Genomic DNA, 23347 nt, shown 5'->3' with positions numbered 1-23347 from the left:
ACACCTGAGCAGCAAGCCAACTGGACAAGTTGGGTTTTCCCATCATCAGAGCTCCACCCCACCTCAGATTCTCAATGTTTCCTTTTAGAAAACAAGCTTGTGCTTCCTTTCCCTGCTCGGGTGTCCACCCACCCACCTGTTTGTCAAGAACCCATTGGGCTACTAAGTGCCTCCTTAACCCCTAATTCCCGCAGTTCACCCTCTGGGCTCCCAAACCCATTGACCTCCCTCCATCCTTTCTCCAGACCCCTCCCCCAAAACAGTTGGTAATGGAGCCCTTTACCTTTGCTCCTTAATTCTTCAATCCATTCTCCACCACTCATCATCTTCCTTAGACTCTTTGTGCTCACCTGACTGTAACTTGAGCTTCTAGCAAGTTCAGCAGCCCCTGGAGTTCAAGCCTCTCCTTCCTAGCCAAAGAAATGAACCAGAACACAATTGCAGGAAGACATGCTGACCCATTTCACTGGAGAGCTTGTCTCTCCCAGAGGTGGGTTAGCTTGGATCACTTTTCTCTCACCTGATCTCAAATTCCTCCCTTGGTCCTCTAGGGTAGAGCTCAGGGGTGTGTTCCTCTTGAAGAAGGCTCAGTAAGTCTACAGCAATTCAGAAAAGATTCAGAGGGGCTGATGGAAAGAATTGAGCACTGTTCAATAACAATATACCCTTAGCACCAGGCTTGGGATATGTGGACATGCACCTTAGTCTCCCGCCAAAGCAACCCTCTGTTTGTGACCTAGTTTGGAGAAGGAGCCTTGGCAGAAATAATCAAGTTGAAGTGAGATCCTTCCCTCCATCCTTCTTCTGCCCCTCAAAAGCAGAGCCCCATCTGTTATGATTGCTGCCCTTATTTTAGTTATTCATTTTTGCAGTGCCACTGTTTGAACTCAGGGCTCCAAAACTTCCTCCCCGAGCTCAGTCATGGCTGAGCCACTCCTGCTCGTGCTATGCCTCCAGACTGACTCTTCGCCAGTTCACTGGATAGACTTTCTTGCTGGATTGGCCTCAAACCTCAGCTCTCTGATCTCAGTCTTGGAGGATTATAGGTGAGATCCACAGATATCCAGCTGATGTCCTTAATTTCAAAGGGAGAACCTGAACACAGGCACGCAGCAGAGAATGCCCCAGGAGACTCAGACACAAAGGCATACGAACAGACTGGAATCTTACAGCAACAAGCCACAGAGCATGTGAATGACCAGGGCTACAAGAAGTGAGGAGATGCTCTCCTGATTAGTGGTTTAAGAGAGAGGGTCTCCAGAATTGAGACCAATAAAAGAAAAGAAATAACAACAACAAAACACATCCTGGTGGTTTTTAAGCCACTCTTTGGGGGCACTTTGTTACAGCAGCCACAGAAAACTGATACAATGGTATAAACATTGTTTACTCCCCTGCAAGAAAGCTGCCTTCTCCCCTGAGTTCTGGCCCTGGAATCCCTCCTGACCAGAGAATCCATTGCAAACCATCTTTCTCCCTTGTCCCTTTCCTTTCATAAGCTGTCAATCTCCCTAAATACCAGCCTACCACTAGAGTACATTTCAAGAGATTTAAAATCCCCTCATTATTTTTCTCTGCCCATGGAAGTCATATTTTGCATTGCTTTCCAGTTCTTCCTTCCTTTCTTTCTTTAGTTTGTTCCTTCCCTCTTTCTTTTATAAATAATCGAGATGGAACCCAGGGCCTTAGCACATGAAGCAAGTACTCTTATTAGTGACCTACACACATCCCAGATCTTCTTTCTCTCTTCATATATGCAGCTCTCAGCAGTAGTCTCATCTTTTCCTTCCTTCTTTCTTTCTTTTTGCCAATTCTGGGGTTTGAACTCAGGGGTGGGGCACTATCCTTGGGCTTTCACAAAGATAGAGCTATACCACTTGAGCCACAGTACCACTTCCCATTTTTTCTATGTATGTGGTACCAAGGAATCGAATTCAGTTCTTCATACATGCTAGGCAATCACTCTACCACTAGGCCAAACCCCCAGTCCATCTCATCTTTTCTTTTCCCAGACTGAGCCCAAGTATTTTCCTTTTCAAAATCCAAAGTATTTTTTCATTCAGTTTTTTATCTACCTGTCTATTGTGTGTTTGTATGTGTGTTTGCACACGTGTGTGCATGTGTAGATAGGCAACAGGGCTTGCAATCAAAGCCTGGGCATTATCCTTGAGCTCTTTTGCTCAAGGCTAGTGGTCTACTACTTTGAGCCATCTCTCTACCTCTGGTATTCTCATGGTTAATTGGGAATAAGAGTCATAGATTTTCCTGGACAGGCTGGCTGTGAATCATAATCCTCAGATCTCAGCCTCCTGAGTAGCTAGAATTGCAGGAATGAGCCACTGGGGTCCAGCTTTGAAGCCCATTCTTAACAAGGACTAGCCAACTTGTTTCTTCCTCCTTTCCTCAGGTGCCTTCCCGTCTTCCTCAGATGCCAGCCCCATTTCCAGGTTTGTGCCTGTGGCCACAGAGTTTTCTTTGTGGGAGTCAGTGTCTTCCACAGTGAAAGGTGAGGCAAAGTGTGCCATTGGGAAAGATTCTGCCTGTATTAAATGCCTGCATAAGGTCAACACTGCTTAACACCAGACAGGCCAATCATTCCTTCTGCATTTCTTCACCTTTCTCACAAGATAGAGGGCTCTGTTAGGTTCTGGTTCTGCCTGAAGAGCTTCTACCAGGAGGAGGAGCCTAAGGGAAAACTGATGCAGCTTGAGGGATCTCATCTAGCTAACAAAGAGCAAAGTTGCTTTCCCCCCATCACCTCATGCCTTTCTTTTGTGATTATCAAGGTTTTTCCACTGCCAACTGTTATTTCTTCTTAAACTTAAGTCGAATAAGAGTGATCTCAATGTTTAAAGTAGCAAATAATAATGGTGCTAAAGACATGCTATATGAAGACTACTGTCCAGGACTTATACACTGTGTCATGTCCCCGTGAATTTTTTTTTCTCCTACCATCTAGTGGGTTTGCTTGTAGATTTATAGGCATATTCTAGTTACCACAAATGGTGCAACCTGTTTCTCTGTGACTGGCTTACTTCACTTCATGTTATTTTCCCTACATCTTTTCATTTCCTTACAAATGTTTCAATAGCATTCTTTCTGGTGAATGAGTAGAATTCCATTGTGTATAACGAATCAGTTTCTTGATCTACTCATCCACTGAGGGACATCTGAGTTGATTCTGCATCTTGGCTAAAAGGAAGACATTCTTAGCAACAAGGTATAATGGCTATATGCCTCTGACCATATAAAATATTTACTAAAATGAACTCCAGGAACTGGAAACAAGAGGGATTTTTTTTCTCTTTGTTTTTGTTCTTGTTTTCACTTCCTTGTGTCTTAATGATTTATCGGTCTTTAGGAGGGTAATAAGGGGAGGCTCAGAAATGGAAGGACAAAGTGTGAACAAACGTGGCAGTGGTACTCACTATACAACTCATGGGTGAGGCAGGAGGGGAAAACTGTCGAGGGAAAGAGGAACAGTATTCAAAAAGAAATGTACTCCTTCCCTGGCTTCCCTCACTCTGTAAATGTGAGACTGTCATTGTGTGACTCAACCCAGCCATAGGTCTTGCTCAGAGCACACCTGTGTGTGACACAGTGGCCAGAGTGGAGAGTTCTGAAACCCTTGGGGATGGAGACTTCAGTATTCTAGAATCCTGCAGAATAAATAGATAGAATTTGGAGGATGAGGGGGGCCTAAGCCCCTATCTTTCCATCAGAGAATTTACCAAAAAGACTTGTTCCAAATACTTGTGGATTTGTAGGCCTTTACATTAGACACTGTAAAATGGAAAAACTCCATTTACACTCAAGTGCATGCATATGTGTGGACCTGCAACCAGCCATGTACTAAGATCACAGCTATCTTTTCCACCTATAACAACACATACACAAAGTGCCCAGGAGTTGGTAAAATATATTTTATTTGTTCATACAAAGAAATAGCATGAATTAACCAGAATTTCATTTCCCTATAAACATCTTTCTCTGTGTAAAATTAATTTGTGTTATACATAGGACAAAATACTTGTTTTATTTATTTTTGTACATATTGGCTATTCTAACATCCAGGTTATTGAACACATACGGCTAGAATTTGCACAGTATTTGTAAAGTACTGGTTTGAACGAAACTCGGTCATAAATTAATGTTATAAAAGTGAAAAAGAAAATTAACCATACATTTAAACATTCTTCCTGAAATAAGTGAAAAGGAGAAATGACCATCAATGCATCATTAGATACTTCCTACAGGGCCTTGATTAATCAGATTCTTCATTTCCTTTCTTATCGGAGTACCCTGGTATAACAGCAGAATCTGCACTTCTCCCAAAGTCTAAAAACGGATCTGCCACTAAAAATGACTCAGAAAAGATCATCTCTCTTCTGATGTTATCCAGTCAGGAGTTGATACACCTCCCTCTCCCCCCCCCCCCCAGCTCCTGTACCTAAAATTCTTTTCCCAGGCACCACTTGTTAAGTTCACAGATCATCATACACAAACGCCTCAGAGAAAACATTCCATTGATAAGAATATCTAAATCTCCAATCTTCTTAGTAACTTTTTTTTTTCTTGTTTTTAAGTGGGGGCAGGGGGAGAAAAGAAAACTGAGGACTAAAGTATTTCAGTGAGTGACAACCAGGATTTTGAAGGGAATCCAAAGCTTGAATTGAACCAAACTGCCAGAGCATGAAATATTTGTCTTCTAGCTGCTAAGATGTGAAGTTTGTTGGCCCTGCAGATAACTATAAGAGGAAGAACCCAGGCTTAATCTTTCCACATTTCTTCACTTGTGCAAGAGGATGACACCGGGGCCTGTAAGGACTATTGCACGATGAAATGTACCGTGGGACAGGTGCCAGTGGGGACCAGCCTGGAACTAGAAGCTATCTGAAACGCCTACGGAGTTTGTCTTACATGATAAAACCTGCCTTGTTCCATCAGTACTAATTATGATCAGTACTAATTATACCCTATTAATCCAAACATTGGTTTGGATTCAAAGACTTGAATTCAGGCTAGAATTTTGAACTGGGGACTGGTGGCTCACACTTGTAATCCTGGCTGCTCAGGATGTAAGGATGATGGTCTGAAATCAGTCCTCGCAGGAAAGTCTGTGAGTCTTACCTCCAGTTAATTGCCAAAAAGTCAGAAGTAGAGTTGTATCAGTGGTAGCAAGCCAGCCATGAGCAAAATAAGCTAAGAGATAGCATATAGGCCTTTGAGTTCAAGCCCCAGGATCAGAAGAAAAAATAAAAAGTACTTTGATCTACTTCAGTGTTTGTGACTAAGTGATCAGCTTTCCATCCCTGCATTTCCTATGTCAGTTTGGTTTTAAGCCCAGGGAATAGCAATCAGAAATTGTCCAGCTTGGAAAGAGGAAAGGGACCTGAAAGGCTAACACACTTAGTTTACATGCTTCTGTCTGAACTTTCTGGAGTAATACACCTAGATCCAGATCTGGATGTGAAAGCCTAGGTGAGGGTCTCAGACATCTACCATTTATATCCTGCAAGGATAGGCAGTAACTGAAAAGAGGGGCTCTGGAGCCCATATCACGTGAACCTTCCAAACAGAGAAGACCACAGCGATTAGCACCTTTACGTGTATTTCACATCTATGCCACTCAAGTGCAGAAACACACTGTTATAGTAACTTGCAGAGACACTACGAAGAAGAATCGGATGTGCAACGTCTCTGCCCATCTTCCTGCCCAAACTAAACCTTCCCAGTGGTTCTTTTGCCACTAAACACAAGCTGGCTACACCTGCTCTAAAACTTTCAGACCAAGCCTAACTGGATTATCAATACGGTCCTCTGATCAGTTTCTTTGGGGAAAGGTCCTCTCCTGTCATACATTTGTCATAGCCCATCGGAGCAAGCTCTCCCAGAAGACACATACAAAGAATCCTTTGTATCGCTCCAGGATCATTTTTGACAATCTATGTAGCTTCTTCCCAAGCCTTCCTTCATGAAAGTATCATTTAAATGACAATCCTTTTGTGGGAAAAGCACTCTGGTGCAGGAAATGGCAGATTAACAAAATCTGTCATTATGCGATATTGCCATAGACTTAGCCAAGTGCCACTACAGCTAGCTATTATAAATGACCCCAAGTGCACTCTGAACACAGGAACACGAGCTGAGCCACCTGCACAGCAGTAGCAAAGCCAGCAACACTCCTGCCAAGGACCTGGCTCAATCACCTGTAGGCCACACAAATTCCCTGGTGGCCACCTTGTCATCCTGGGTTGAGCTAAGACTTCGGAAGAGGCAGCGAGCTGGGGTCTGGCATTTTTGCATCATTTTTGATGAGCCTTTTGTCTTAACATCTGCTGGCTCCATTAACATCTTGATAGATGCGCAGGGGCAAAGCATGCCCCTGACCCCCTGGGTGTCTATACCTTGGTTTCCTGGGTTTGATGGGGGGAGGTGGGGTAAGGGAGTAGTGCTGCCAGTCCGTGGGGTTCTTTGGTGTGTTACAGCTGAACTACTTGCTGGGAGAAAGGAGCCCAGGGCATCTTCATGCAAATGAGCACAGACCCTTTTTTATTTGTAAAGCAGCACCCAGGCCATCTCATAGGTGTGACTGGGAAGGAAGGTTCAATATTTGCATCCGATTGGAGCAGGGTACTGGACTAAGGCATAGTGCAGAGGAGATGCAGGGCCATTCTTCCTCCTCAGAGCTCAAGTAAATGGACCCTGCCATTCAAGGAGGAGGTCCCTGTGAAGGTGGTGATTGATTGGCTAATGGGCAGAGAAGGGGGTGGGGGAGAGACAGGATACCCTAACTGGTGGGTTGTCATTGAACTTCTTGGAAATGGCACCACATGGGACAGGATGCTACTCTGCAGATGAACTGTGAACCCAGCATTGTGAGTCAGCACGAGAGAGAGAGAGAGAGAGAGAGAGAGAGAGAGAGAGAGAGAGAGAGAGAGAGAGAGAGAGAGAGAGAGAGAGAGAGCGAGAGAGAGAGCGAGAGAGAGAGCGAGAGAGAGAGAGAGAGAGAGAGAGAGAGAGAGAGAGAGAGAGAGAGAGAGAGAGAGAAAGACACTCAGGGCACACTTACAGAGGGTCACAGGCAAGAAAGAGATGTGGAAGTCAGAAAAGGAGACCCAAGACACAAGAGGAACACAGTCGACCAGGAAAACAGAGACGGCCAAAGTTTGAATACCCGTAACAACAAAAATTGTGCTTTTCTTCCTCTTCTTTTTTTAAATAGGGTGGGGAAGGGTGAAGGGGCGAGGGTGTTCAGGGAGAGGAGGACACAGAACGCAAGCACCATGAATCGTGAGGAACAGAACTAAGTCTCCGGCGTTATACACTTTGGAATGTTAACCCAAGGTGAAGATAATCTCTCGTACACAGCGTGGCTAGGCAGCTTAGTGAATCAATTGCTCATGAATCAAAAAATAAATTATTATAAAATAGATTTCTGTACATTTTACATACATATAATATCTCTCTCAATAGATAAGCCACCGTGGGAGTGGGGGTGGGGGTGGGGAAGGAAATGACACCAGCCCCGGGTTCTGTGTCAATCCCAGCCAAAGTCATGGCCGGTCATCTGGTAGAACTTGCGGTTGAAGGGCCGGTAGAAGTCGCGCAGCCTCTGCACCACGCCGGGGTCGATGTCGGGGTGGGTCCGGCCTTTGGTCTTGCCCAGACAGTGCGGCTTGCTGCTGCCCTCGGCCTTCTTGAGGCAGGGGAAGCCCTTGGTCTTGTTGAAGTAGAAGTGCTTGTCGGTGATGATGCGCTTCAGGCCCAGGAAGTCCTGCACGCGGCCCAGCTCTCCGGCCGGGTCTCGGATGAGGCGCTCGCCGCTCACGAACAGCATCTGGCCCAGGGGGAAGTGGCGCAGCCAGTGCTCCAGGTGCTTGGCGTAGATGCCGATCTGGATGGCGCTCCACGACGTGTCGATGAGGCCCGCGCTGCGGTTGCGGAACGTCAGGCTCTCGAAGCTGGGGATGTCGGGCCGCTTGGACAGCGTCTGCGTGTAGTCCGAGATGGCTCTGGTCACCGGGTCGCGCACCACCACGATCAGCTTCGTGGCCTTGGACATGGCCGAGATGCGCGCGGGCGCCTCGCGCGTCACGAAGTAGCTGGGCGTCTTCTCCATGGTGATCTGTCCGTCCAGGGTCCGGGGCATCAGCTCCCTGCGGGGACAGGCAGGAAAAAGGAAAGGGGGGGGGAAACATGAAGAAAGGTTGTGAGATCCGCCTGGCACTGACCCACTGAGAGAGGCTGGCGCAAGGACACAATGCCAAGTGTAGCCACAGTCTAGGACTGCCACCTCAAAAAGTCAGCAAAGGAAGTGGCCTGTGGTTCAAAGTGGTGGAGCCCGGGCCCTGAGTTCAAGCCCCATAACCGACCCCCCAAAATAAATAAATAAAAAGCTATGCCAGCAGACTGCAGAGTTGAAAGCTACATTCATGTCCTACCCCAGTTCTGGGGGGTGAGGGGGAGCAGACACCATCAACCTAAAATGTAAATACAGCACTTTCTTGCAACATGGGCATTTCTCTGAAAGATCCCTCTCTGGAGGGCCCTCTCTCCCTCATTTAATTCAAGGTGCCCAGCTTTTAGATTGTCCCAAACACCTGATGCCAAAGCGCCAAAACCCTAGCTTAGCATTGGTAGTTGGCACTTGTAATATTGACTGCTCATCAGGAGGCTGAGATCTGAGGCTCTCAGTTCAAAAGCCAACCCAGCTAAGAAAACTCCATGATGCTCTTCTATGTCCCATTAACCAGGATTAATCTAGAAGGGGAGGCGAGGCTTAAGTAGTAGCACATAAACCTTGAGCAATGAAAACAAGCAACACACAAACACACACACACACACACACACACACACATTCATCTAAACAAAAGCAAGAGACATACATTAGACAGAGGGCACTGACTACATGAATCAGGGAGATACTAATTCAAAAGATATGGGAATCTAGCTGCAATTTACTCTTGGTTCTGAAGTAAAATTCTTTAATTGGAGTACACAATGTTTGCAGTAAAGTTGAGTAGGCAGAGTCATGAACCCGGAACATAGAAATATGAATGCTGCTGTTCTATTCTGCACATCTTCAATACTCTGTGCTCTGGGGAGTAGAAAGCACGGTGAGGCAAGCAGCAGTGAGACAGGCAGATGGAGGCAGGGGCTGGAGAAAAGGAATCAGGACGCTTGAGTAGGGAAGAGCATACATACTGGGAAGCAGCAGCAGGACTAACAGAGAATGCCCACAGACTCTAACTCCACTATACCCAGCAGATGGGAAACAGGGGGTTCAGAGACTGGTGCTGGGAGACCCGTACTACAAGAACAACAAACCTCTGTCCACTCATGCAAAGGACTCTGGGAAAGCTCCATCAAGGCAGGACTATCTGTCTCACAGGTGCTATGCAATGGTAAGTGCCCATAAAATGTAAATAATATCTGGGCACCAGTGGCTCATGCCTGTAATCCTAGTTACTCAAGAGGCAGAGATCTGAGGATGATAATTGGAAACCAGCCTGGGCAAGAAAGTCCATGAAACTTTCATTTCCAAGTAACCACCAAAAAGCTGGAAATGAAGGTGTGGCTTAAGTGGTATAGCACCAAATTTGAGTGAAAAAGCAAAGGGACAGAGCCCAAGCCCTGTGTGGCCCCAAATAAATATAAATCATATTTGTTGAAAAAAATGGACGATGGTCTCGTTGATTGAAAAGCCCCCAAATATTCAGAACTAGTAGCAGAGGCTTCAATGTCACAGCTCATTAGCTGAGTGACCAGAAGTCAAGTGACTCAACCTGTCTGAATTTTATGCCTTAATACACAAAGTAGTTAACAGTTCCACCTACCCAATCAGTTGTTAGGGGAATTAAGTGACTGTAGTAGGCCTGTAGTTTAGGGTAATTGTTTATGTCAGCAGTTAGAGACCCAGTTCCTGACCCTGCTACTAAGAAACTGCGTTGCATGTTTGAATGACTCATTTCACTTTTTAGGCCTCTTTTCCTCAATTGGGGAAACAGATAACAATGCCTACCTCAGGAAAGTACAAAGAAGAGGATTATAGTCATTAACAGCCATAATATGCTAAATTTGTTTACTATGGCTGATAATTATGTGATAGTATCAGCTACTGTTATTCTATCACTGTCATTAAATTGTTCAATATACACTTCATGACACATGGTAAAGACATAATCACAATATATATACAACGTATATGTGTCAGCACCAGTGTATCTGTATCAAAAGAAATTTACCCCAGATGCCAATGCTCATGCCTGTCATTCTAGCTATTCAAGAAGCTGAGATCTGGAAGACTAAGTAGAAAGCCAACCCAAGCAGAAAAGGACTCAAAACTCCATCTCCAAATAACCAGCAAAATGCTCGGCTAAAGTCATGACTGAAGTGGTAAAGCTCTAGACTAGCAAGCAAGTTCAGAGCTCAAAGCCCTGATTTCAAACCTTAGTACCAGAAGAAGGAGGGGAAAAAAAGTATTAAGCAGCAGGTACTAGTGGCTCACACTTGTAATCCTAGCTATTCAAGAGGCTGAGATCTTAGCATCATAGTTCAAAGCCAGCCCAGCAGGAAAATCCATGAGACTCATCTCCAATTAACTACCCAATCCCCCCCACCACACCCCAAACACAAACAGAAACAGAGTGGTTCAGAAGTAGGTTCAAATGGTAGTAGAACATGAGCCTTGCGTATAGAGACTCAGGGTAGAGCCCAGGCTTTGAGTTCAAGTCCCAAGACCAATGCCAAGAGGGGAGAAAAAGGTATTAACCAACAGAACACTATAGTTTGGTCACAGATTTAAAATTGTTACTTTAGAGATAGAAAATTCTGACTGCCTTTCACCCAGGCATAGGAATGAAAGAGAAGCTAATTTCCACATTTTTTAAACCAAATGTTTTCAGTCGGGTATCGTAAACTTCCAGCTTCATTCTAAGTTCAGAAAGCATATTATAGAAATGATGCTAAAACCATGCGAGTTTCCCTGGGAAGGTGCATCCTAGAAAACTTGAAGGGAGCACTCCTTGTTAGGACACCTCCCCCACAGCCCTGCAGCCAGCCCTGAGGGACACTAACACTGGATTGACCCACTTCGCTCATTAGCCACTTGGATTAATGCAGTAAGTAACAACAGGCTAATGTGATCAGGGATTAAAGAGTCTCAGCTCCTCACTTTGCATTTCTCAAGAAAGCAGGTCAGCTCAGATATAAAGGCTACGTTTCTTTGAGTGGACACCCTAAGGAGGAGCTCATGGCATTCCAAACCCCACAGTTCCCGAGGCTCATTGTGAATGGGTGGGCGAGGGTTCTCGCCTCCCATGGATCTCAAGGCTGGCCACCAGGTGCTCTGAATACCAACATTTCCTTAAATGTGAGATCATTTACCCCCATCCGGGTCATACTGTCCCATCTGATCAGTGAAAGCAAGGGCTGTGTCCCGCCACCTCCAAAAGGCCTGGGAAATTCATATGGGTATCCAGCCTGCTGCTCACTTTCTCAACATCTGTTATTTTCTACTCATGGGATCTTAGCACAATTGACTCACAAGGAACCCATTCCTCAGCCTGAATCCCCTCACAGAGGAGAAACCAGAGGGCTTGGCTCCAGAAGAAGCAAGGATTCTAAACTCTGCTCTCAGCTTACCTGAGGCCCACAGTCGTCTCTGAACTTTAAGACCAACTAAAGAGAGAGAGGTCTGATAACTGGACAAAATGCCTGAAGTGGTCAGGCGCCAGTGACTCTCTCCTGTAATCCCAGCTATTCAGGAGTCAGATCTGAGGATCAAGGTTCAAAGCCAGCCTGGGTAGGAATATCTGTGAGAATCTTTTCTCCAGTTAACTCCCTTCTCCCCCCCCAAACAAAAAAAAATCTGGAAGTAGCACTCCAGTGGTAGAGCTCTAGCCTTGAGCCAAAAATAAAAATCTCAGGGGCATGGGCTGGGAGTTTGGCCTAGTGATTAAAGTGCTTGCCTAGCATGAGCGAAGACCTGGGTTCGATTCCTTGGTACCATATATATACAAAAAAGCTGGAAGTGGTGCTGAGGCTCAAGTGGTAGAGCTCTAGCCTTGAGAAAGGCCAAGGACAGTGCTCAGGCCCCGAGCTCAAGCCCAGGACTGGCAAAAAACAAAAAAACAAAAACAAAAATCTCAGGGGCAGCACCCATGCCATGAGTTCAAGTCCCAGGACCAGCACCAAAACTGGTAATTGTGAATATGGAACTCTACAACTAACTGGACCCATCAACAGGAAGTGGGAAATAGGTCATCGACAAATTAATGGGAAATAGGTCATCTGAGCTGGAAGCTGATTTACTGCTTCTCTCATGCTTGTGGGTCCCCTAAACCATTCTGGAGTGTTAACTTGGAAGAACTCTTCTCCCTGAGATCTCATCTCCCAGTGACAGAAAGTACTAAGGGGAGCCTGGAGATGTCAACTGTTAAAATAATGGTTTGTTGTTAAAATAATGGTTCTACCTCTGTGACCCGGGGAGGCCTCAGCCCTGTGCATAGAAGCACTGGCTGCTCCGTCCTCATTGTGTTTGCTGCTTGTGTGAGACAGTAATGGGTTGAATGGTTGAGTGAATACATAGGGGTCGCCGTCATCAAGGCCTCCTGTGCCCTTTCCACAGGCTTCAAGACTTCACAGAACCAGGCATTTCTCCTGTGCTCCCCCAGGGAGTCCGTCTGCTAAGGAGAAATCACTCCCATACCAGTCACATCACTCACAAAACTATGCAGGCTCACCATGGAAAATGTAGAAACCATGACATAGAGCCAGGTGCAGGGTGGATTGCACCTGTGATTCTAGCAACTCAGGAGGCTGCGACCTGAGGATGGTGATTTGAAGCCAGCCCAGGCAGGAGAGTCTCTGAGACTTATCTCCAATAAACTCAGGGGAAAAAAAAAAAAAGCTAGAAGTGATGGTGTGGCTCAGGTGGTAGTGCACTGGCCTTGCACACAAAAACACAGGGACAGAGCCACACTCCGAGTTCAAACCCTAGGTCCGGCACAAACAGATTTGGCTCAAATACTGACTGCCGGGGGCAAGGTGGAGATCGGTGTGTGGAAAATTCCTAAGAGGAAGAAGCATCAGGGTAAGGGAAATTCTGATGAACTGGACCAGAAATTGGTCCTAGTTTTAAATGGGCAGGGATGAGCAGATATCCCCTAGTGGGTAGCTAGGGGAGGACGAGGAACCAATCAAATAGCCCAGGGTGTGATGGGGAGGGCCTTGTTAAACAGAAGCAGCAGGATTCTTTGCTGTAGCTGGAATTCACAAGCAAGGGCAAATGGGCCAATGAGAAGGGCTGAAGCCTGCAGACTAAAGCTTGTGATATGAAACAGGGAACATAAAGAAGTCTGTGGCCAGTCTTGGAATGGAACCTTCCAAGCATGTTACAGTCAAGTCACTTTCTTCCTCTTCTTCCTTCTCACACTCCCAGTCACACTTCTTGGGCACAGAAATCCCTCTGAACTCAACAATGAGTAGAAAGGATGAGAACAGTGGCCCAGGGACAGCGATCTGCCTCTCCCTCCCCCTTTTCAGGCAGGGCATGCCCATCTGAGATACCCCAGGGACTGCTCCAGTCTCAATCCAGTCCCAAGCTGGCCTCCAGACAAGTACCCCAACACTAGGTAATTGGACTGCTCATTATGAAAGCCAGTTTCTCAAATGGATAGTCAGAGCTAATAATTATCCAGTGCTTTGGAGTTCGCCAAAAGACTTTCACATCCATTATCTGATTTACTCCACAAGCCTTTGAGGTAAGTATTGTGTGACCTTCAATTTTCTCATGAAGAAACTGATGCTCAGAGAATGGGTTTGGGACAGATCATAGGCCTGCAGGTGAGACAGGGAATTCAGCTTTCCAGATGCATACCTCCCTTTATCTATCACCATCTACCCCAACTCCATCCCCCCAATCTTCCTGGTTAACAGAATCCAGAGCACACCAGGAGCACCCATCCTCACTATGAATAGATACCTGTGTTTTCCCCCTCTCTGTTCATAGATTAGAATCTTAATAGTAGGTATTTCAGTGCTAATCTGATCACAGCCCAATCGTAATTGTTCAAAGAGAGGAGTCCCATTTCGAAACAATAAACCTCTTTGGTTCTCATATTCCCATTGTTAACTGTATTTATGGCACCTGGAAAATTACTAATCATTGCAACAGCTCCTCCTCTCCTCTCTACCTGGGCAAGGATGGATGATTTTTTTTTTTTGGTGGGGGGGAGGGGTGGGTCCTGGGGATTGAACTCAGGGTCTGGGCATTGTCTTTGAGTTTCTTTTGTCTCAAGGCTATCACTCTACCACTGTGAGCCACAGCACCATTTCAGACTTTCTCTGGAGTAGTTTATTGGAGATAAAAGTCTCACAGACTTTCCTGCCAGGGCTGGCTTCAAATCGAAATCCTCAGACCTCAGCCTCCTGAGTAGCTAGGATTACAGGATTATGGGTAAGAGCCCCCAGCACCCAGCTACTGGGTGGAAGCCCAGGAAGCTACTAACCATCACAAATGGATCCTACATACCTCTAATTCTAGCAGAAGGCAGATGCACGCCCCCCAAATGTATGAGAACAACCCAGGAAACGTTCCTGAGTACCGAATGCAGGCTGATCTCAAGGGTGAGGCAGGATCTCACCCCATGAAAGCCTGGGGCTGACAAGCACAGGGAGCTTCTGGGAACACCCACAGATACTGAAAACCAGGCAGATTGGGAAAGAGTGTTTCGGGCTTCTTCTACCATGTTGGAAGATATTTTCAACCAAGCCATGTGCAGACTTTGTGGCAGCTACCACCCCCTGGATACACAGGAGAACCACTTGAGAACTTGCCACCAGAACCAAATGACCAGGGCCTGAGCCAGGCCTTCAATGTGGAAAGCCCCAATGCCAGCATCTTTTTTTTTACGACTCTCTAGTGTATAAGCAGGAATAGACATCATTGTGTCCTGCTTGGACACTTCTAGCATTGCTTCCATTGAGATTGTTGTATACTGGAGTAGGCAGAACTGAGTGGAAATGGGACAGTCACTCTCACAGCTAACAGCAGACACAGGAGTAAGAGTGGAGGTCCTGATGGCCTAAAAATTACAAAGACCACAACAAATAAAGCACACAGGGCCCTAATATGAGGAAAAGAAAAAGGTGTTTCTTAAGCCGGCAGCGGTGGTAGCCTACACCTGTCATCCCAGCTACTCGGGAAACAGAGATCAAGACGATCTCAGTTCTAGGCTAGCCCTAGCGAAAAGCTAGTGAGACCTCATCCTAACTAACACAGGAGATGGTCCCCACTACATGGAAGCTATAAGTAGGAGGATCATGATCGGAGGCTATACACAGGCAAAAGGTTGAGACCCTATCTGAAAAATAAACACAAAGAAAAGGGGTGGGAAGACTAGACCACTGGCTCCATCCATAAAGTAGCTATCGAGCAAGCTTGAGACCTTGAGTTCAAAGCCCAAGTACCATCACAAAATGGCAGGGCGGGCAGGGCTGGAATCTTACCTCTATACACACACACACACACACACACACACACACACACACACACACACACACACCCCTATACTACTGCTATCAAATGAAAATCAGGCTTCCAGTAAAAGAAAGTGAGACACCATAGCTCGCTGTCAGTAAGTCCTCTGGCATACAGGAGATAAAGAATAGGTAACGCAGCTAATCTTCTACTATGGCAGATTAGATTCTATCAAACTCAACCGGAGAAAGAAAATCTAGGGAAGCAGCTCAGAGTATGGATTACATCATCTGCACTTTCCTCACCATTGCTAGATTAAAATAAAAACAGAATATAATTCTCTTTTCAAAGAAATCCATGAAAGCAAGCTAGGAGCTTCCAGCTGTGTGACTTCTTGCTAGACATAAGTGGGGAGAGTAACATGGTCAGACCACGCGTGAGGGTTACCAAGTCCAGACTCAGATCAGACACAAACCTTTCTGCGTGTTTTCTCTCCACTCTCGACGAAATCAGTACACAAGTGGGACTGCTGCCTCAGTTTCCCCCAGGTGGTGAGAGTTAGGGTTGCCATCCAGGGGCTTTGAGAAGCCCCGAGTTCAACAGGGAATATCTCAAGCCTTGGTGGGATCCAAAGTACCAGTGCTAAAAAAATAGTTTATTAACTGTTAAAACTTTCAAGCTGGGCACGGATGGCTCACGCCTGTAAACCTAGTTACTTAGGAGGCTGAGATCTGAGGATCATGGTTTGAAGCCAACCCAAGCAAGAAAGTCTGTGAGACTCTTATCTCCCTCGAATTAACCGCCAGAAATCCAGAAGTGGTGCTGTGTGGGGAACCCTGCTATTTGCCATCTGCCCTTAATGATGTACACACAGTGATTGCAGTCAGGAGCAAGTGGGGCATGTCTCAGGACACCATTGGCTGATGGTCTGACATGGCTGCGACCGCTCTACCTGTATTTAGCAAGCACGTTTGTGGAATAAAGATCAGATCTGCACCCAGAGTCCTGATCTCTGGGGTCTGTATTACTTGTGGGCTCCATTGCCACGTGGGCGTCCGAGATGGATGCCAACAGTGCTGGGACTCAAAGTGGTAGAGTGCTACTTTAAGCAAAAAGAGCTCAGGAACTGGGTACCCAGGCCCAGAGTTCAAGCCCCCAAAAGATAAAAACAAACAAACAACATCAACAACCCTTTCGTCAGCCAGCAAAGGTGGGTCATTCCCATAACCTTAGCTACTCAGATGACTGAGATGGTCCTCGTTCAAAGTCCCAGGGCTGGAAAGTCTGTAAGACTCTACTCTCCATCTAACCACCAAAAAGCTGGAAATGGAGCTGTGACTTCCATAGTCAAGGCTCTAGCCTTGAGAAAAAAAAAAAAAAATCGGCAGTAGTACCCAGATCCTGAGACCAAGCGCCATAACCATCAAAAAGAAACAACACACAAAAAAATCCTTGGAGCCTGAAGCACAGGAAATTAGAATTAACTACAAAAGTTTTAATTCTGCCATTTCCCACCACCAAACACTTCCCTGATTTTGTTGTTTTCTTCAGTAACACCCCTCTCCGACCAACCAGCAATTGAACTTATTGTTGGAATTGGTAAATGGCCAAACAACAAAACGAAGATGGGGGGGGGGGGATGGGTGTGGCCTAACTCAGTACAGTCCAACAGATGCTGGGGCCATTTATACAAAACAGATGAGGAGAGTTAATGTGCCCCAAAGAGCAGAGGCTTCAGCCTCCCCTTCTCTTCCATTCCAAGAATGACCTCTTGCCTTCAGTGCAGAAATACCCTGTGTTTTTTAAATGTCACTTTGTTTTCATTATACTTATTTTGATATTTAGTAATTGGTGGCATATAGGATTCATGGAGGATACCAAATTTCCTCAGTTCTAATGCCTACCTCAAGGTCTCTTAATACTTTTTTTTGTATTTGATGATTTCCTTATTCTATTCTATTCTATTCTCTCTCTCTCTCTCTCTCTCTCTCTCTCTCTCTCTCTCTCTCTCTCTCTCTCTCTCTCTCTCTCTGTGTGATGAGTGTTTGAACTCAGGGCTCTGTACTAGGCAGTCAGCTCTACTGCTGAGCCACAGACCTTTTGTTTCCTCCTCCTTCTTTCTCACTTACATATAGGTGCGTGTATATTTAATTATCATTGCTATCTGGTTCTAAGAATTGTGATGAATGCATAAAATTAAATAGTGGTGACTACAATCAAGACACAAAAGCTGGGCACGGTAGCTTGCACTTATAACCCCAGCTATTTGAGTTCAGATTCCCATCTAAACATGAAACCCTATCTACAATATAACTCAAGCTAATAAGAGCTTGGAGGCACAGCTCAAGTGACAGAAGGCCTGTGTAACAAGGGTGGGTCCTTGAATTCAAACTCCAGTACTGCCAAAATTAAAAGAAGAACGAAAAGATACAAGAATGACACCCTGAGCTCCCCTCAGGCTGTCTGCCCTATCCAAGATTTGACAAGACTCTCAATGAAATGTACAATAGCAGCTGACTGAAAGCTTGTTTGGGTATTATCCCAGGGCAAACGATTCTCAAAGCAAGAAAACTGCCAATAAGGGACTCCAATTTTTTAATATAGCACACGATACCTCTTTTACAAAAGGTGTTATTTTTGTGAAGGTCTCCGCCTCTAAATTGCCTTATTAGGCCCTTGATTTGTCCTCTTTCATGAATGTACAGGCCTGTGCTTCCTGGACAGTAAGCTGGTCTTCCAGAGGGAGGCTGGCTTGGTTCTGAGCAGTCACTCTAGCTAGAATCCAATGGTCGCAGGCAAGGAGGCTCTGCTGTTTCCTTGGTTGAAACTTTCAAGACACTCAAGGACAGCCGCTAGCAATCCATGACACCATGACAGAAAGCCATGCCTGCAAAGGGAAGAACCAAGAGTTCCTGGTTCCTTCCAAAGAAGAAAAACTGGTTCCTGGTATCTGCACATGAGCAATATAGAGGATTATTGGGAGAAAAATATAATACATGCATGCCTGAAATACCGTGGCAAAACCACGTGGTACAATGAATACACACTTGAAAAAGATGAACAGAGAGGGCTAATGCAAAGTGTAAAGGAGTCTGGTTGTATGAAAAAGAGAACAAGGACACTTGCTGAAATTGTCTTCAGAAGGAAGGAGTGAGCTGGATACTGGTGGCTCACACCTGTAATCCTGGCTTACTCAGGAAGCTGAGATCTGAGGGTTGAGATTGGAAACTAGCCCAGGTAGAAAAGCTGTACATGAGACTCTTATCTCCAATTAACCAGTCCAAAGGCCAAAACATGGAGCTGTTGTGGGTCAAGTGGCCTTAAGCAGAAAAGTTAAGCAAAAGTGTGAAGCCCTGAGTTCAAATCCCAATATCAGCACTAACTAAATAAGTAATAACTTAAGATGAATAGCATAAAATCTGAGTGCCTGGTGAACCCATATGTATCAGTAACTACATTCAACAAACACTGGGACCTGAATGGGTGGGAGTAAGGAAGAAATAAACCAGAGTTTCAGGGCAGAGAGATTGGTTTTTCCTGGAGAATGCTGTGGTGGCCATCTTTCCATCGCTATGACAGGACAACAGAGATAAATAACTTGGACTGTTTAGTTTGGATTATGGTATCAGAAGCTTCCATCCATTGTCATTTGGTCTATGATAAAGCTGTGTATCATGGGACAGGACACACATGGTGAGCACAGGGTGGGAGCAAAGGTGTATCTCACAGAAGTCAAGAAGCAAGGAGCAGGGCTGGGGTTGAGGGGTCCCAGTGATTCCCCCGAAAGGTACATCTCTCATGACTTCCTTCCAAAGCCAAACCACCTCCCAACAATCTAAGCAAGAGCATGAAGCCCTGAGTTCAAACCCCAGTACTGGCAGCAAACAACCACCACCACCACCACCACAAGAACCAGTGGGAAAGGAGGGAGGGCCGGGCATTGGGGGTTGATTTCTATAGGCTTAGCATTGGCTGAGCCAATCACCTCCATTTATCCATCGCAGGAGGTGGGGCTAGTAAACATCCTTTAACTTGAAAGGAAAAGTAGAGGGGTACAGACATTTAGGTCACTGGGGGTCGGGGGGATGAGGATGAGAGAGGGTAGCGGATGCTTCTCAAAAACAAACTTCAAAGCTGCCATACCGAAGAGTCCTCAGACAGAAGAGTCCTAGAGGTAAAGGACTGGCAAGATGGACGGAGAGCACATATGGTATGTTTTCAAAGTGAAATGCAGGCCCAAGAACCTATGGCCTGAATATGGACTCTTCTACAGACACTGGCCTGGGCTAAAACTGATTTTCTCTGAAAGTCTAAGTAGGCACCCCAAAACTTCTCTGGTGACTTTCTGTCTCAGGGATACCCCGGGGAAGACAAAAGAAGATAAAAGCTAGTCTCCCGCCATCTGCTTTCTGTTCCAGCAGAAAGATAAGAAGCCAAGTCAGGGATGGGAAAAGGAGCCTCTTCTTTCTTTCTCTTTCTTTCTTTCTTTCTTTCTTTTTTCTTTCTTTCTTTCTTTTTTTTGCTTTTTTTCTGTAGGAAACTTCTCACAGTTCCAGGCACAATGACAAAGCCGCGTAATCTGAATAGTCAGTGTAACTCAAATGTCTCCTCTTTAAAGCGACTTTCTTTCCCAGGGGTCTCTTTTGGCTAGGAAGACAGAGATGCTATCATCATCCTCTTTCTTTCTTCCTTCCTTCCTTCCTTCCTTCTCCCAAGGCTGAGCCCACCAGGGCAGAACCAGGGCCACATCTCCATAAATAATTATCTCCCTTTGGGGGGACATGTTTACATATCAAAGCAGCCTTTAGGGAGCCTTTAAAATAATTTCAAATGGAATCAGGAGCTCTTCTCAATTTCTGCTTGATCTAGGCGAGAGGCTTGGGGGAAGTGATGTCATGATTCTTAAAAAGTTTGTACTAAGCCTCTTTGCCTGTTTAGTTTTGTTTTCTAAAATAAATAAATAAATAAAGGTAATGGATAGAAAAGAAAAGAACAAAAAATGAGCCACTCACTCTTGTCTTCTCCCCTCCCCGCCCAACCCCCACGGCAAGGATTCGGCTTCCATTGTCCTAGAAATTCAATGCAGTGGCTTTGAAAAGGCTTTGAATCTCACCAGGGGGTGAGTTGCAAAGACAGTCTGGAGCACTGGTCACCTAAAGCCCTCTTTTCCTTTGGGTTGAACTGGTGGCTCAAGCCACCAGTTCAGTTCCGGGAAAATGCAGGGGGCTAGTGGGCAAAGGGCAGGTTTCAATTAAAAGCTAATAGCCTTTTGTATAGGAGTTCTCCCAGTTATTGTTTATTTGGCCCTCCGTGGTGTGTGGGGAAGGTGGGGGGGGAGGGGGACTGGGATCTGAGTCCCATTTCCTGGAAAATCCACCCCAACTTAAAATCATTAGAAAGAAAAGGGTGTTCTGAGTAGCAGCAGGCTTTTTTAGAAAGCAAAGTAGGCCAAGGCCAATAGGAAGAGTTGAGAATCCAGAAGGAAAGGGGTGGGGAGGCTCTGGGAGCCCAGCAAGCACTTGCAGATGCCCTGTGCCTTCCAGATGTGGCAGGCCCTGGTGCATGCTCGGCCCCACGTGCAGTTCCTAATGATTTGTAGTGTCCTCCTCTGAAATGCTGTTTTTCCAGTTACTATCATGTATTGAAGAGGCAGATGACAGACCCTGGAACTTGCCACAGGCTCCTGTTTGTCCTCCCCAGCTCCCTGTTTCAGTCCAAGACAATCAGACTGCCTCCAAGCTTGTAAGTACAAACAAGCAATCACCTGAGACACTGCCACAGCATCCAACCCTGGTTTCTGGAAAAATCACCCAAACCCTGCCAAAGGAAGGTAGGAGAGAACAGAGCTACCCATCCAGGGAGGCAGCTTGCTAACCCTTAGTGTATGCAAAAGCAGGATGTTCTCAGGGCCCAGGAAACCCTGGGTTCCTATTCTTACTCTGCTTCAGACAACAGGTAAGGGCTCAAGTCCTCCAAGCTTTCAGATCAAATTATCTTTCCCACCTCTTGAGAGGGGACCCAAGCTTGGATCACAGCAACATAGAGAAAGAGACAAGACAGACAGACAGGTAGGTAGAAAGAGAGACAGACTGACAATAAATAGACATCAATATCTAAACACAAATTACAGTAATTCATTAATGTAGACAGGTATTTCTTAGCCCTAAAACTGTGTAGGGTGATTCTACTTTGTTTTGTATTTGTTTTTGTTGTTGTTGTTTTTGTGGTGGTGGTAGACCTTGAATTTATGCGCCTGAGTCTTTGTCCCTGAGGTTTTTCCAGGCTAGCACTCTACCACCTTGAGCCACAGCGCCACTTCCGGTTTTCTGGTGGTTAACTGAAGATCAGAGTCTCATGAACTTTCCTTCCGCTGGCTAGCTTCAAACTGTGATCCTCAGATCTCTGGCTCCTGAGTAGTTGGGATGACAGGCGTGAGCCACGGGCCACTAGGCTTAGAAGGTGATTCTCCTACTTGCCATCTCTCCATCCTCTCTCCATGCCCTCAGTCCAGCAGAAAGTAGGCTGGAGTTGGTAGAGATTTAACAGCATTTCAATAAATACTTGATGATTGAATGGATCCAAATACATGACAGATTGCATAGAATCAGAGTCCCACGAGGTATAAGTCTGCACCCTAAAGCTAGGTACTTCCCTGGAAGGCAGCTTGGTAGGCGAGTCTGCCTGTATAGTTTGGGACAAGCTGCCTAACTTCTCTGTGCCATCTTTCCTCGTCTGTACAACAGGAACATTTGTCTGCCCTGACCTCTCCCCCGTGAATATCATGCCGTCTGGAAAAGTCAGAAAGCAGCAAACTGCTGCCCAAGGGTAAAGCAGAGAGAAAGAAGTCCTCTCCAGACCCCTCTGTGGTGTCTCTTCTTTGACGCATGGTTCTGAGTGAAGTTAATGTTGCTGAGAAAACAGGGACACAAAAAGCTCAGTTCTTGAATTCAAAGGCTCTGTTAAAAACCCACATCTGAAAGCATTCTGGGTGTCCTGTAATTCTTTGCAGGTGCTACGAAGGATCTCAGGCACTGTTTCCTCCTTCACCCATGTAGACAAATCAAACCCGACCCCTCTTCTTGGATTGACATTAATATACTTATTCATAAGATCCAAAGCAAAGGCAGCTTTCAATACAAATACAACTTTTTCTTTTCACATGGTAAAAGAAAGAGCTGAGCAGGATTTTAAAAGCTAAGGCTTAATGTTCCACTGGAGGCTGGAGAGTTGCCTTGACACAGGTGCCACAACCAACGCTATCTGGTTAACACTCCATGCTCCAGCCACCTTCCTAACCTTCTCACTGTGGGGCCAATGAAATCCCAGCTGATCTGACTTAACTCAGTCAGGTGTCAGTGGTTCACACCTGCAATCCTAGGAACACAAGACGCTGAGATCTGAGGATCACAGTTTGAAGCCAGCTTGGGCATAAAAGTCTGTGAGACTCTTCTCTCCAGTTAAACACTGAAGTAGAACTGTGGGTCAGGCCTGAAGCACAAAAGTTCAGGGACAACATCTTTAGCAAGGAACAAAGTCAAGCCAATGGAAGTGGTGCTGTGGCTCAAAGTGGTAGAGTGCTAACCTTGAACAAAAGAGCACAGGGACAGTGCCCAAACCCTGAGATGAGGTCCCATGACACCTCCCCCCACCAAAAAAAAAGTCAATCCAAGCTTTCTATTCCTCTCCTAATTTCTATTGTCAGAGACACCCACTTATATATGCTAATAGCTCAATACATTGGCAACAGGTTTCTAGACATGGTCCAACCTGCTATATGTATTACATGTCCAAAGATGAGAAGAATCTCTGATCCGAGTGTATCCCTTATCATGTCTTTCTTTCTATTCAAAGTTTCGGTAGGTG

General features: G+C 45.7%; 1 protein-coding gene across 1 annotated transcript in view; it reads right to left on the bottom strand.

Moving 5' to 3' along the window:
* Positions 1–6945: 6945 nt before the first annotated feature.
* Positions 6946–23347, bottom strand: part of Hs3st3b1 (heparan sulfate-glucosamine 3-sulfotransferase 3B1) — a 36223-nt gene continuing 19821 nt past the window's right edge. Inside the window, exon 2 of the mRNA XM_090349564.1 lies at positions 6946–8159. Within this exon, the coding sequence (XP_090205690.1) occupies positions 7541–8159 (619 nt within the window). The 3' untranslated portion in view covers positions 6946–7540. The remainder of the gene's footprint in view (positions 8160–23347) is intronic.

This window comes from Megascapheus bottae, chromosome 17 (genome assembly GCF_031878675.1).
Source record: "Megascapheus bottae isolate mThoBot1 chromosome 17, mThoBot2.hap1, whole genome shotgun sequence".
NCBI lineage: Eukaryota > Metazoa > Chordata > Mammalia > Rodentia > Geomyidae > Megascapheus > Megascapheus bottae.
The sequence above is the reverse complement of the archived record's forward strand: the minus strand, read 5'-3'. Positions and strand labels throughout refer to the sequence as shown.